We start from the raw sequence: 14802 nt of genomic DNA, 5'->3' as shown, positions 1-14802 counted from the left end.
CTGGGCATCTCTCTCGTGGTGTGGTGGGGACTGTCAGTCTTGCCTATCAGTCAGCCAGGCAGGTGGCATGCCTTCTTCTCTCTTCTGAGTCTTCCTATGCTTTGTGACTGTCAACATCACAAAATGATAGAGCTGGTTGTGGCCTTAGGGACCACATTCTTAGGACAAGTTCAGGTAAGAGAACTGAGAGGTATTCATTTAGTGGCTTGCCAGAAGTGCTGAGGAAGGATGCATTTTAAGATTTGTCACGAACTACATACATTCTCCTAAACACTGCTTTGCTGAACCAAAATTATTCCCCAAATTATGACTCAAAAATAGTTTAAGTAAAGGACATATGCATGTTCTCTCACACACTTTAATGATATGTACACCTCATTTTATTAGAAACACGCTAACCAGATACATTAGAAAATATTTAAATGACACACTATTGATAGTTTTTAAGAAGATGAACAATGTTATATATATATATATATACATGTATATATATTCTTGCCACAAAATTCCCTTTATTAAAAATCATGTACACAGGGTGCAGTTGTTTTACAATTAGCATAAATGGAGTGTTTAATATGGGTAGTATGTGCCTTCCATAGGTTGCATCTTCTCAAGAGACAGCTAATAATAGAATAATTTCTGTTTATAGATTAACATATTTAGATTTAGGAAAACTAAGAAATTGGCTCGGGGAGCTCTATTCAGAAAATTCAATCATAATTAGAACTCAAGCAATCTGGCCAAAGAGCCTGGATTCTTCAACCTGCTCTTAGCCTTGGGATGGATATTGAAGCTGTGGGGAGGGTCCATTCTTTTATTGACCTCAGTCTTACATTCACACCCATTTCTAGTCATTTGGAAAAAGAATGACCAGTTTTGACTCATAATCACAGAGGACCTTGGAAGGCTCTTTAGCTGTGTTTTTGGATGCCTTCAGCCAGTTCCCTTCTTGCTGCCTCACTTCGGGAAGCTTGCCCTTTTCTCCTTCCCACAATCTCAAGTTCAGAGTCACTGCGCTGATACTACCCATTGGGGCTGAAACAGAAGTTTTCTCTTTTCTTTCCAGTGGATTTACATTCAATCTACTCCTAGGTTCTATGAAAAACATTTTAAATCCTTATCAGGATTGTATTTCAACATTATGCATTGTCACAGACCTGTTCTTGTTTCTTTAGGGGTTTTGTGTGTGTGTGTGTGCTACTGTTGTGTTGCATTTTCTCATTTTTGTTGATTTTCTATAAGAAACCCTGTTTGTGAACAGTCACCTTACTCTCCAGTTGCCCCAAATTATTTTCAGGGTCCATTTTCTTTATATTTAAGGTTTTACTTTCCTTCTTCTCATGACAGGAAGCAATTTAACGAGATGAGCCCAAGGCAAAGAAACTTCCATACATTCTTGCTAAAGTACTGCATCTCATGTCCTGCCTAATCCCTTGGCCAGTTTTTAGGCAGAGTGGAAAAAGGCATCACAAGATCATTGGGAGGAGTGGATAGGAATAGGTGAAAGTAGATAAAGGGAGAGAAAGAGAAACCAGGAAAAGCAATTCTCAGCTGAGCTAATGTGTCAGGATATGTTACAGGCAGCATAGATCCATGGGGAACTAAAGAAAGCAGTTGACCCGCGGAAAATTCCCTGGTGACAAAAGGCCTTTTAACTGTTTTAGAGCTAGCTGATAATAAGGGGAGAGACTTTTAAAAACACACATCAACCATGGCCCAGTGGATGAAGGCCAATCCTTATTTGGAAAGGGGATTGCATTCTAAAACAAAGCACATCTTTTTATTTATGAAAAAGGCAAAATCAAAAAAGTATATTGTGGGTAGATAACAAAGGGAGGAAGTTCTATTGCCATTTATTGCATATTGTCTGTCTATCATTCATTGCATATGGTGTATGTATGTATGTATGTATGTATCTATCTTTCATTCATTGCATATGGTCTTTGTATTTATGTATGTATGTATCTATCTATCTTTCATTCATTGTATATGGTCTATGTATGTATGTATGTATCTATGTATGTATGTATATATGTATGTATGTATGTATGTATGTATGTATGTATCTATCTATCTATCTATCTATCTATCTATTTATCTATCTGCCTATCTATCCATCCTATTAAATGCCCAATTCAACCCAGAATATAGCACATGAGTGAAGGTTTTTTAAAAAGTTTCAGCTTCGTAGAATTTAAAGGAATATTTCCATTATGACACATGAGGAGTGCAATGCTTCTGTTGTGTTTTCTTTTTAAATTATACCCAATAGGAACCTGAGCCTGGAGTTGATCCACTCTCTCCTGAAAGTTTGCTAAATACCAATCTTCTTATGGGAGGGTGGTTTCCCACAATAAGGCCATGTTTCCTGGGGTGTATGGGAGATGTTGTGACTAATCTGCCCAATGACTGCCCATGTGCCCAAATCTTCATTCTTATGACTCCCGCATGTCTGCAACATTACCCACAGTTACCGTACAGCACACACAAAGGCAACCATCAATTAATCAATCATTTTCTATGCAGAAAGGCAAGCTACCATGACTTCCTTCAAAAGGAACAGCGCTATTAATGTGAGTCACTGCTGGATTTTGAGTTGTTTGTAGCACGGGAGATGGAATCTAAAGCCTCCTGCCATGCATGGCAGCGAGCATTTCATCACGGAGACCTAGTACCTTTGTACTCTACACGGAATGGAGGTTGTTTCTTTCCATTTTCAAACCACTTGCGAAGAATCTGTAAGCAGTAGGCTACTGGATGACCACCTAAGAATACATTGTGTTAGGACGTTAACTCGGCGATGTCATTTTCATGTCTTTGTTATGTAGACCTTATGCTTGAACTAAGCAGTTATGCAGTGCACCCCATTCTGAAATTTCAGATCAGCTAACAACAACTGTAATTCCTCTATTATTCCACAGCCTTTGCCCACAGAAAGAAATAGATGAGTTTGGTGTTTGTAATGGGACACATGTCTGTTATAATCTTATATAAAAAAATAGGTGTTCCATATAAACCACTGGCAAAAATAGGAGGTTTTAAAAATAGTTGTAGTTACTTCAGATGCTCTGAGCTATTCCAAAATGAAATGTCTCTCACTCAGTGCCTACAAAATAAGGGGAAGGGCTGGCAATTACTGTAATAGATAACAATGAGGCCAGAGAAAATTGTTAACAAAGCAACTATTATTTTCAGGTAATTGAAGCATCACCTTTTCAGGAGTTTCCTCAGGTTGGCTAAGTGGACGGCTCAATAAACAACGTGGTTATATTATTAGCTGGGACTTGGGAATGTTGATTTGAACCATTGTTGTACAGGTGCCATTATGTGGCTTCCAACGTATCCATTCAAACTTTTTTATCAATGTGCCTATCAGAAATGAAAACAAACACCATTTAACCCAATTGTCCTTTTCTAAGCTGTCAATATTGAGGTGACCTGTGCCCTGTCTTCATAGGAAGGACAGATCAGTTTACAGGTAGCACTGCCTCAGACATTTCTTCTCTCTTTAAGTCCCTGGTGGCATTTCTCTGGCTTTAGTCACACCATACACTTAGAGGCTAATCCCTTCTTCTGAAGCAGATCCATTTAATCTTCTCAAGCCAAAGCCCTCCCTTCTCTTTCTACTGAAAGAAAAAAAGCCACAGAGAAGGTGGCTTCCATCCCATGGGATCAAGCGAAACAGCCACCATCTAATCTTTCTGTTCCTGTCCATGAGGCATACACAGGTTACTTAGTCCTGACTGTGATTCTCAACACACAGAGGATGTGCTGAATAGAAGAAAACGATGATGGTCAGACAGCTACAAGGTTCTGTCTAAGCTAAGAAAGCATGCCACACAAGTCTTCCTTTCTTGCCAATCATGCCCATAATGATCTTCTTTCTTTGAAATGGCAATTTTCAAACATAAAGGGTTTGGATGTCCAGTTTGTGTTAGCAACTTAAGTCCATGGATTCACCTCTACTTGGCAAAAGCTGTCCAGTCCCATTTTCACTTGTCTTGAGGCATTTATCCTCTTGTTGAGAGCACTTAGGTGTGGCCATCTATGAGAGCATCACTTTAAGTTGCTGTGATTCAGCCACAAGTGACCAAGCAACAATCATACCCAAATATTAAAGTGATCATTCAGAGTTGGCAGCTCCATCTGGAGGAGAAACAGAGCCCGCGGGATAACAGAGGAGTTTCAGATACATTGTTGAAGGCTAAGTAAAATCAAATCATTGAAGGTCATCCAAGAGCTGAACAATGTCATTGTCAGCCTTCCAAAAGTAGGTGCCACGGGGTCATGTTTGGCACATAGGGAAAAGAATATGAAAGAAATTCCCACATTGCTACATGACCAAGATCCTTCAACAAAGGTGCTGTTTTTGCAAAGATGTTGCCAAATGCTATCTTAATCAAAGGCAACCTTGTTTGGCACAACCCTGGGAGCCCAGCTATTTCATGAAAATCAGTATGAAAGAGTAGCATGTAGAAGTAACGGGATCATCTAACTGGACTGCTTCTCCCTGCTTCTCACAAAGACAGTGAAATGGTGCTCATTCTGTGAATAGTGGGCTTCACCTTCTGTCTAGAAAGACAGAACCGGTCCTGCTGTTCTGAATCGTCAACCCTTTCCAACTGATATGCAGATGGCAGATACCACTCATTCTGCTCTAAGGTCACGCACTCCCCCATTTTGTTTTTACACGAAAAATATTGCTCACTGAGTTCCTTACAGTCCTGATATTTCAGATCTCCTAATACACATATGTGAACACATGAGAGGCTTGAAACAGCCATGCCTCGGTGGAGTGAGGAGACTGAATAACAGGAGGAAAGCTCATTTGCATTTTCAGATTATGGGGGATTTAACGGAGTTGCCTTCCTCAAAAGCAGAGAACAGTGCAAGCCTCGGTGTCTTGATATCTTTCTGGTTATTTTATTTTTGTTATAGCAAGATGATAATTGGGTAATCAGGAAGCTGCCTCTATGTAATTAAACCTACACATGGCCAGTGCCCAGGGAAAGGGTTTCTTCAATCAGTAAATCACCCAAAGCCACTGTCTGAATGATGGCCAACAACTCCCTAGGAGATGAAAGCCTACCCCTTAAAAATTAGCAAGTATATACACACTTATGATGAGTAATTTTATGTGTCCACTTGACTTGAACTAACATGAATTTGTTGCTCTCTGGGTTTGTGCTATTCTGGACACTTGTGTAAGAGTGTTGGTGATGATGTAACCTTTCAGTCTGGAGACTGATTAAAGCACATGAAATGTTTTAGCACAAATAGTCCTCATCCAATCAGTTAAAGAATTACAGAGAGAAACAAAACAAAACAAAAGGGAAGGCTGACCCTAGCAGAAGAGATATACAACTGTCCTCTTTCAGATAGTTTCTGAACTGAAATGCTAGCTCTTCCTACCCTTTGGCCTTTGACCTGGGACATGGTATCTTATTGGCTCTGTAGCAGTCAGCCAGCCACAGGACTTGAAACTGGGACGCGGATTGAGATATCTTGGCATGTCAGCCTTCAAAACTTCAATTACCTTTTCCTCTTTTACTTCTTTTTCATTCCTGTCAATCCTTCCCTTTCCTATCCCACAAACCTCCCCTCCCACCACTGGCCAGGTTCAATTGCAATGTGTTTTCCTTGACAGAAAACCTTGAACTCCAAAGATATCTTAAGAGTTTTAAAGTTTTGTAAAGTAATTCAGAGAGGCAAATTCATAGCAATTAGTATAAGGGCTTTACTAAACTTAAAAGTGGTTGCTTCTAGAAGTTTCAGATTTTGAAAATTCTTTCTTTGGAAATATTATCTTAGTAATATTTGCAATCACTCTATCTTGACCTAATGATGTAGTCCAGCAATAGAGAATTTGTCTAGCATACACAAGGTTCCAGCTTCTACCTCCAACACATCAAAAAATTAAAAAAACAATAGTGTTACTTTGCCTGTACCAAAAATGTACCCATGCAATTTTCAGTTATTTATACATATTCATTTTCATTTCTGGTGAGTGGCTTTCTGGCGTTTTACTAAACCAAGCTAATGATTGGGACATTCTTCTGGAAACATATAAATATGTTTATCACCCACAAACACTAAAGACATCAAATAGACAGTGTTACCTAGAATGCAGAGGCCATCTGTGCAGTTTTCAGATTCCTGGCTGAGACCTTCACAGAACTTGCCCCCATTTCTTGGGGGTGGAGCTGTGCACTCACGGATACGGAGATGCTCGCACTCTGGGCTGCAGACCGACCATTCGCTCCACACTTCCCAGCTGCCATCCACTTCAAAGGAAAATATCAGAGGCCACCGTTAGCAGCAATCAGCAACTATTGTGAAACTTGCCTCACACATTAAACAGACCACCAACTCAAGAAAACCAAACTGAGGAGAGATCAGGGTATCTTTATTCTCCAGTGTCTTTTCTAATTAAAGCTATATTAAGATAAAACCCATGATTGAATTTAGGCAAACAGTTGAGTGACTGGTATCTTTGGGTTGGCTAATAATGGCATTATTCATTCTTTCCCAGCTTTTCCTACCCAAGAGCATCACTGGTGGACAGGTAGCTATGTGCGGTACCACGGGATATCTGTTGATGTAGTCTGGGCTTATAGTTTAGGGTGGTAATAGAGTAGACTGACTTTAAGTCCCCAAATCCCCTAAACAATAAAAAGCTAAACCCACATGAACTGATAGTGTTAAATGGAAAACAGGTCAGTGAAACCCCAAGATGGCAGAACCTCCAGAAATAGAATTTCTTGGGTCATAGATCGCTGCTGCACATTGAAATGAGCAGACTGAACTTAATTCCATTAAATATCAGCCCAGGAGACTAGGACAGATGTTCGAGGCAATTGCCCCATTACCTCCTAGGAATAGTTCTCACCATGCCTATGTAGGTTAAGATCTTGCAAGTTTTAATCTAAACCAATTAGTAAAAAAAAATAGAGATTTTTTTTTTTTAAAAAAGGATTGCATGTGGCCCCAAAATTTCTGAGTCTCAGTCTTGGTTTGGCAAACGTGTCAGCATAGAAAGTAAGGCACATTGTTTCCGTTTTCCATGTCTGTCATCTGGGAAGAATAAGGTCACAATGGAGAGACAGATGGTATGGCAGGTATGAACGTGTCCTGCACAGTACCTGGCACATAGTAAGCACTCAATAAATGTATATGAAATACAAGGACAAATTGTACTCTGCACACACGCTGTGGGGCAGAGTTCCACCTCAGCTTCTCGAGAAACTCAAATTGAAAATTCAAAGACACGAGGCTCTGGTCCCAGGTCCTTCAGATTAAAGTGATGTGGTGCATGTGAAACTCGGGAGCAGTTACGTTCTCCGTGGGAGGACAAGCTTTCAGCAAAGAAGGCCGCCTTCCACCTCATGCAGTTCTCTTTGGATTGCTGGGTTACAGCCAGGAAGAGACAGCAAAGGAACTGATAGGAGACACATTCTATAAATGAGATCGTCTACTGTTTGGGAATAAATACAAGTGCAGGCCAGGTGCAAATACACACCTGTGTAGTGAACAATCTCTGCCAATTATATTGCTAATAAATGCCAAGCAGAAACTGATAAAAAGTCAAGTTTTGGGTAGTTGATTTTTTTTTTTTTTTTTTTTTTTGGTGCTTGAAGGCAGGTCACCCAATCCCTGGCTACTTTACTCAAATACATGCCATCAAGTGGGAATATCAAGGGTAGAAGCTGGTGGCTTAGTCCAACCAAACATTGCTACCACAAGCCTTGCACAGAAGAGTTTTACCCATGTTCTCACTGTTACAATGAATTCAGTATCAGCACTTTAAACAGAGGCAAGCGCCTAGGACCTTAGACCAGGGTGACTTTGGAAGACAGGGCACATTGCTTGCACCACAACTTAGTAGCATTGGCAGATTAGAAGGAGAAGGGAATCTGTGTATATCTCACCAGGACAAAGAGCAGTGCACGTTATTTTCTGCACTGACATTCCCTCACAAAAGGCCCCACCATTGAGAGGAGCGGGGTTGGTGCAGGTCCGGGAACGTTTCTGCCATCCTCTACCACAGCGAACATTGCAGGCTGACCACTCTGTCCAGGAAGACCAGCCTCCATTCACTGAGAGACAAAAGTGGGGAGGGGAGAAAAAGAGGAGAGAGGTTTGTACTGATTGCCTACTATGTGCTAGTCACTGAGCCAGGTGCTGTGAGTCGGGGATCTGGGGAAGAAGAGATGGTGCCGAGTCCATCCCTCTTGCTGCCCTGCTGTGAGGCAACCATGGTCCTCATGCTTCTACCCGTCTGTAAGAGGAACCTAGAGAGTTGGCTTTGCAGAGAACTATTAAAAACGGGAACTCTCGAAGGCACTTGACCATCCAGAGTATAAGAAGAAAATATCAGCATTTGAATTTCTATTACTTTTAAGTGCTTTGAAAACAATTCCCTGAGCTCCTCTATTGTGGAATAAAATGCCTTTACTTAAATAACTAGGAAATGTTTTAATACAATGCCTGAGATCATCAGCAAACAACGCTATTTGTTTTCAGTGCATTTCATCTGGTAGGAGAGGAACTGACTGCCGGAATGTCTGCGAAAATTTGGGTGTGGCGGGCATCTGAATTTGGGAAGGGTGGGGAGTTAAAGTTGCCCACTATGATGTTTTCAAAACATAAACACCATGGAGGAGAAAAAAACCCACCATTTTATTATTTTAGAGAGAAAGAAAGATTGAAAATACCACTGACTGTCTCACAACAGTCCAAGACTGAATGGACCAGCAAACACATTAATAGTGTTAGGGATGTTTTCTCACCTGACAAAGGAGCGAGGCAGGACTGCACTGTGGTGAATGACCCAGGGGCCTCTAAGCTCTTGGACTAGAGATTTTTAACGCAGTACACAGCTCTCTACATCTCTGTGTTTAGCCCTCCCTAGCCCGTCCTAGCCTTTGGGCTGGTCTTACCGTAAACCACCACAGTTGCTGACAGGCTCCTCCTCTTGGCCACGATGTTGGCTGCCATACAGGTGTAATTCCCTGAATCTGAGAGCCGGGCCTGCCTGATGATCAGGTTATGGTCAGCCCTGGTGTCAATGTTCTCATCCTGTTCGGAGTCAATGGGCTCCTCATTTTTCAGCCATTCCACCTACAGGCATAAAAAATATGTTTATAAGTCATCACAAGAACAAACTTTCTTCCAAGAGTAGAAGGTGTGCATTTGTGATACGCTAGGAGAGAAATGGAGATAATACACAGAGGTGCGGTGACCACTGTGATTTGCATTCCCGTCCACTGAGTAAATCTGGTTCTATTTGGGAAACAGACACTTAAGTTAACAAACTGAGTGTAGGGAAAAAAACCTTAAATACTCTAATGACTTTGACCCATTTTATAAAATTGTAACAGAAAAGCAATGACTACTGTAGGTCATTTCATTCTTTCTTTCTTTCTTTTTTTTTTAGAAACCCAGTGATGCTGCTGCTGCTGCTGATAATGATGATGATGAAGATAATGAAGATAGTCATGATGATGTTGGTGATGGTGATGAAGATGATGTCAATGATGATGATGTTATTTCAAAGCTGGTCAATGTAACTTAGAAAAATCGACACATAAATTGTTGGACTTGTACTTATTGCTAAGAGAATACTTATTGGACAAAGTTTGAAGTCAATATATTTCCATGTAAGTTAAAATAGAAACCTGATGATACAGTCAAACTGAAGAAATGCTGTGTGAGAAATCTAAAGTTCGAAATTTGCCGGAGTTGGAGAGTTATCTTTCTGGGTTATTTCTCCAAAGGTTCAACAGAACCCATCTGGGTTTTAGAATCTGGAGCACTAATTCCACTTGGGTCCTACAGCTACTCAGCTTTTATTCCTGGACCACATGAGGAAGACATATATGCAGGTTCCCCATTACTAATTTTTCCCCAATGGAGGTCCACCACACTTCATTCCTAGGTCATCTAGTATGATGGTGGAAGCATTCTGTTTCCTTTCCTTATTCTTCCCCTATGTAGGTGCACAATACTTTGTTCTTGGGTCCATGAGCATGGTAGGTTTGCTATGGTTTAATTGTGTCCCTTCCCCCTTTGTCCTTTGCTCTACACTAAAACATCTTTACTGTCTTGTGATACCATGGCCAAACATGACATTTAGATCAGGATATCAGCATATGTAAAGCAAAATAACCTAATGAATGTATGGAAAGTATAATTTATCACAGAATCAGGATTCCCAAGATTTGAGTAGTGTGTGTGTGTGTGTGTGTGTGTGTGTGAGAGAGAGAGAGAGAGAGAGAGAGAGAGAGAGAGAGAGAGAGAGAGAGAGAGAGAGAGAGATTTGGGTTACTCTTCCAATGGTAGTAATTATGCTAACAAGAACACAGAGAGCATGTATAACAGGAAACATCCTGCCATGCATAGCTCACTATTAGCGAAGCTAATTGAGAGTTGGTATTGGCCTAAGATGCATCATTTAATTTTGTTTTTAAACCTAAAGATTTCAAATTTATCATCAATAAGTTGTATCTGTCATATAATAGTTTGGCACAGCAAAGATGTACCAGTCTCTACAAAAGGGGAGTTATTTACCAGATAAAAACTTAATCATGGTCCTCTGATATTTTTGCCATGTATTGCCAATTCATGAATGTTCGGATATCAAAAATTATCATCATCTAAAATCAACCCAACAAGGAGGCAATCTGAGAAGAAAACAATACCAAATGGCAAAAGTAGAGACCTTGGAGCTTCAGAAGACTAAATAGAGAGCTGCAACATCCCAGTTACCCAGAACATGAGATAAGAAGCACATTGCAGTAGCAACCCCATGAATCCCTCCAGGCACCACCATGATCTATCCTGGACAGTCACCAGTTATTAATCATGCAGAGCCGAGGAGTATGGCTCAATTAAACAACACAGTGTAGAGAAATCCGCTTTATAGCTCATCTGGATTTCAGTCTATGACACAATGTCTTTAATTTCCCACCGACATAGTTGATTTCACAGTCATTTGATTATCCATACAGCAAGTAATGCAAGCACAGACTGAGTATCAGAGATTGTATTGAGGGCTAGGCAAATCCATTTTCCCAAACCAAGAGGGCAACTTCCCTCCAAGGTCTTACTTTGAATGGCAAGACATAAACAAGGAAAGTAATCCATATCCTCAACAAAAGATGAGACCAAGAAACATAGTCAGCAACCTCTGAGACAAATGCTTCCTTCGGGGTAAACAGAATTAGTGAGTTTTAAATCACGCCCACCCCTAACTCATTGCATACAACAAAATGGTCATCAAAGCATGTCTGAGAGCTCCTGCTCTGCCTCCACTCGCCTGGCTCAGAGATTCTGCTGGAAAGTGCCTGTTAGAATGTTAATTCCTGAACTTTGCCTTTGGTCGTGCTTGGGAAGCCTTTTCTGTGTGTTGTCCCTGTTTCCATATTCTTCTTACACAGATGGTGGAGAGGCAGGGATGCCCTGTGACTGCACATAAGCAACTCTATTCTACAGTACAGAACCTTGTAGGCAGAGGTCTTGGAGACAGAACCTAAGATCCTCAGTGTCCGGGAGCCAAAGACATCTTCCCTGAATAAGTGGCCCAGAGGAATTCAAAACATAGTCTCCAAGTAGAGACCTACGTGAAGATTTAAAATCTACAGAGAAAAACAAACACAAATGAAATAAACTAGGCAAACTGTATTATGAATTCAATGGGAAAAATGGTCAATATGGATAATATGAGGAAGATAATATAAATAAGCTCAACCCTCTTTTAACTTGGTGAGAATTCACTTAGGAACATGACATGAAGATAAATACATAGTTCATTAGAGAAATAACATTAAGATGTATATGATAATTAAATAGTATCTATTATACATCACTAGTAATAAGTCAAAGGATAATATAATTTTCTAAGACTATGGATATAGCTCAGTTGGTACATCATTTGCCTTGTAAGCTTGAGGACCACCACCAGAACCCACTTTAAAAATCCAGTGTTGAATGCCAGGCGGTGGTGGGGCACGCCTTTAATCCTAGCACTTGGGAGGCAGAGGCAGGCGGATCTCTGAGTTCGAGGCCAGCCTGGTCTACAAGAGCTAGTTCCAGGACAGGCTCTAGAAACTACAGGGAAACCCTGTCTCGAAAAAACCAAAAAAAAAAATTCAGTGTTGGGGTGCATGCTTGTAATTTCAGTGTTAGGACTGTGATGATATGGGGTTTCCTAAATTCCCTTGCCAGCCAGACAAGCCCTAGTTCCAAGCCTATAAGTGATTCTGTATCCAGAGACTATGAATGGTTCCTGCGGCATGACACCTAAGACTGTCCACTGCCAGTTGTTCCCACACATGCACCAACCCCAACACACATGCAACACACACACACACACACACACACACACACACACACACACACACTTTCTCTTTAAAAGCAAACATTGACATATAGTCTTTATTTTGCAGTTTCCTTAGTTTTCACTGGGACTGTACCACAGGGCAGCTTACCTTCTACTTACTCCTTCCTCGCTGCCTCTGGAATTGTTGTAGCAGCCTGATGACTGTGACAGATGAAGGAACCCCTTGTGTGATTCTCTCTGCTCCCAGTATAAGATGGTCAAGTTACATCTCAGCTCACCTCAGCTCACCTACTCCTGTTCAGTCAGACTAAGACTTCAACTTCTTCTAGAAATTCAAGCCGAGTCCCTTCTGCTGCTGATTACTGGCCTAGAGGCCAATCCCTGAAGCACCCATGACCCCTTTGCTATCTTGGACTCATATCACATGTGATATTCTTTGAGATGTCTTACCGATCAATGTTTTCTAAATAAATCCCCATCACTCTACTGTGCTATAACGCACCCCTAAATGTATCTACATTGGGTTGTCCTGAAAGTAGTAATGCTGCTATCTACCATATCCTTTTGTCAGTAGACATCTAGGAATTTTCCAGAATAAAGCATTAAAGATTGCCTTATTTAGGCTTGCTATTACTGTCATAAAACACCAAGACCTAAAGCAAGTCAGAGAGGAAAGAATTTAGTTCAGTTTCCAATTCTCAGGTCACACCGTCACTGAGAAAAGTCAAGGCAGAAACCAAAGTAGAAGCTATGTGTAGAAATGCAGCTTACTTGCTTCTATGGCCTATTCAGCCCCTCTCTCCCTCCCTTTCTTTTCTTTTTCTTTCCTTGAGACAGGGTCTCTCTACATAGCCTTGGTTGTCATGGAACTCACATTGTAGACCTTGGACTCTCAGAGATTCTCCTGTTTCTGCCTTGTGAATGCTGGGATTAAAGGTGCGTGCCATGATGCCCAGCTTTCAGCCTGCTTCCTTATACAACTCAGGATGGCTTGTCCAGGGTCAACACCAGCCACAACTGACGTGGTTTTCTCACATCGGTCAATCAATCAAAAGCCCATAATACCTACCCTACAGGTCAGTCTGATGGAGGCACTTTCTCAACTGAGAGGCCCGCTTCCCAAATAACTCTCGTTTATGTCAACTAGATCTAAAACTAACCAGGAAAGAGGGTGAAACCTTGATAATAGTAAGGTATCTTTTGTTAGAGGAAGAGAGAAGATAAGAAAGGGGAAAGGAAGGGAGGGAAATCATTCTAAACAGCAGAACTTGAAAACTAATCATGGCTCAGAAACTAAGCTCAGCATTATATAGGCATTAAAACAAACATGAAAACTAAAATACAAAACTATATATATTTAGTGTTATAGATTTGTAAATTGAAAACCCAGGCACAAACATACACATGCTTAAAAATACCAGACATGTAGACTATGCATATTTAAGATCATAGTGGTTATGTTCTGTTCCTACTGAGACTTGTGACACATTTGTGGAAAAGCATTTGTAATGTGAAAACACAGAAACAAAAATAAAACACCTTGGCTTTGAAACATTTCCTTGAGTTAGCATGGGCCACAGTAATTTTCTGCTTTATATTTACCAATAGACTGTTGCTTCAATTCTAAGCTTCTCTGAAAATGCAAAATGAAGAATGGATAAAGGAGGAAAGATCATGAGACTGAGAGAGGGGTGTGGGATTCTCAGCAGCAGATTCGTAGCCACGGAACTACAAGAATGAAGCCATGTCCAGGCCCACTGTCTTTGTGCCCCATGGGAGGGTATTTGTGTGAGGCAATAAAAGCCCTAGAGATGTTCCATGCATTATATGAGTCATCATAGACTCTGGTCCTGCTAAGTGTTCCACCAACTTAGCCACACACACTTGTGTGTGTGTGCTCTAGGTGTTTGTACACTTTTCTTTTGCACTAGTTGTTAATTGCTAAGACTGAACTCCATCAAACTGTGTCTATAAACAATCCACACATTGGTACATTCCTAACAGTAGAGCCTTTCATTAGCAACCTAATAGTTTATCCATTTAACCGATGGCAGGATCTTTATGAGGAAATCAGTTTGTTGTTTCCTGGGATTATTAAGTTGACATGTTGTATTTAGATTTATGGTTTTGTCACTTAGAGAAACTTTAAAACATTTTTGATGAGCTAAGTTCTTCTAATGTAGAAAAATGGCACACACATACGCACACACACCACATGCACACAAGTGTCCATAGTCATTAGCTGCAAACTCCACTATCCTAGGAGGCAACAGAAATTACTGCGATGGTTCTGAAAGCAAGACACAGATACATTGCTTGTGTATTAGGAGACTACTCCATTTCCACAGAGATGAGCCAACTTCCATTTTTCTTTTAGTTCCCCATTTTCCCACTTTTGCTAGAAATATTGGCCTTTCTTTTAAAAAGTGTTAGTAGAATTAAATATTAAAATGATTTCATTT

General features: G+C 40.6%; 1 protein-coding gene across 6 annotated transcripts in view; it reads right to left on the bottom strand.

The window, feature by feature from the left end:
* The window catches only part of Unc5d (unc-5 netrin receptor D), a 511352-nt gene that overhangs the window by 90713 nt on the left and 405837 nt on the right, over positions 1–14802 (bottom strand). For 3 of the 6 annotated variants that reach the window (XM_038327783.1, XM_038327784.1, XM_038327785.1), the window contains exons 5-7: positions 8940–9120; positions 7929–8096; positions 6120–6284 (exon numbers count right to left, since the gene is read on the bottom strand). In XM_038327783.1, the coding sequence (XP_038183711.1) occupies positions 6120–6284; positions 7929–8096; positions 8940–9120 (514 nt within the window). The remainder of the gene's footprint in view (positions 1–6119; positions 6285–7928; positions 8097–8939; positions 9121–14802) is intronic. The other 3 variants (XM_038327789.1, XM_038327787.1, XM_038327786.1) reach the window with 1 other exon arrangement.

This window comes from Arvicola amphibius, chromosome 4, assembly GCF_903992535.2.
Source record: "Arvicola amphibius chromosome 4, mArvAmp1.2, whole genome shotgun sequence".
Taxonomy (NCBI): Eukaryota; Metazoa; Chordata; class Mammalia; order Rodentia; family Cricetidae; genus Arvicola; species Arvicola amphibius.
This window is presented reverse-complemented; position numbering and strand designations above follow the sequence as displayed.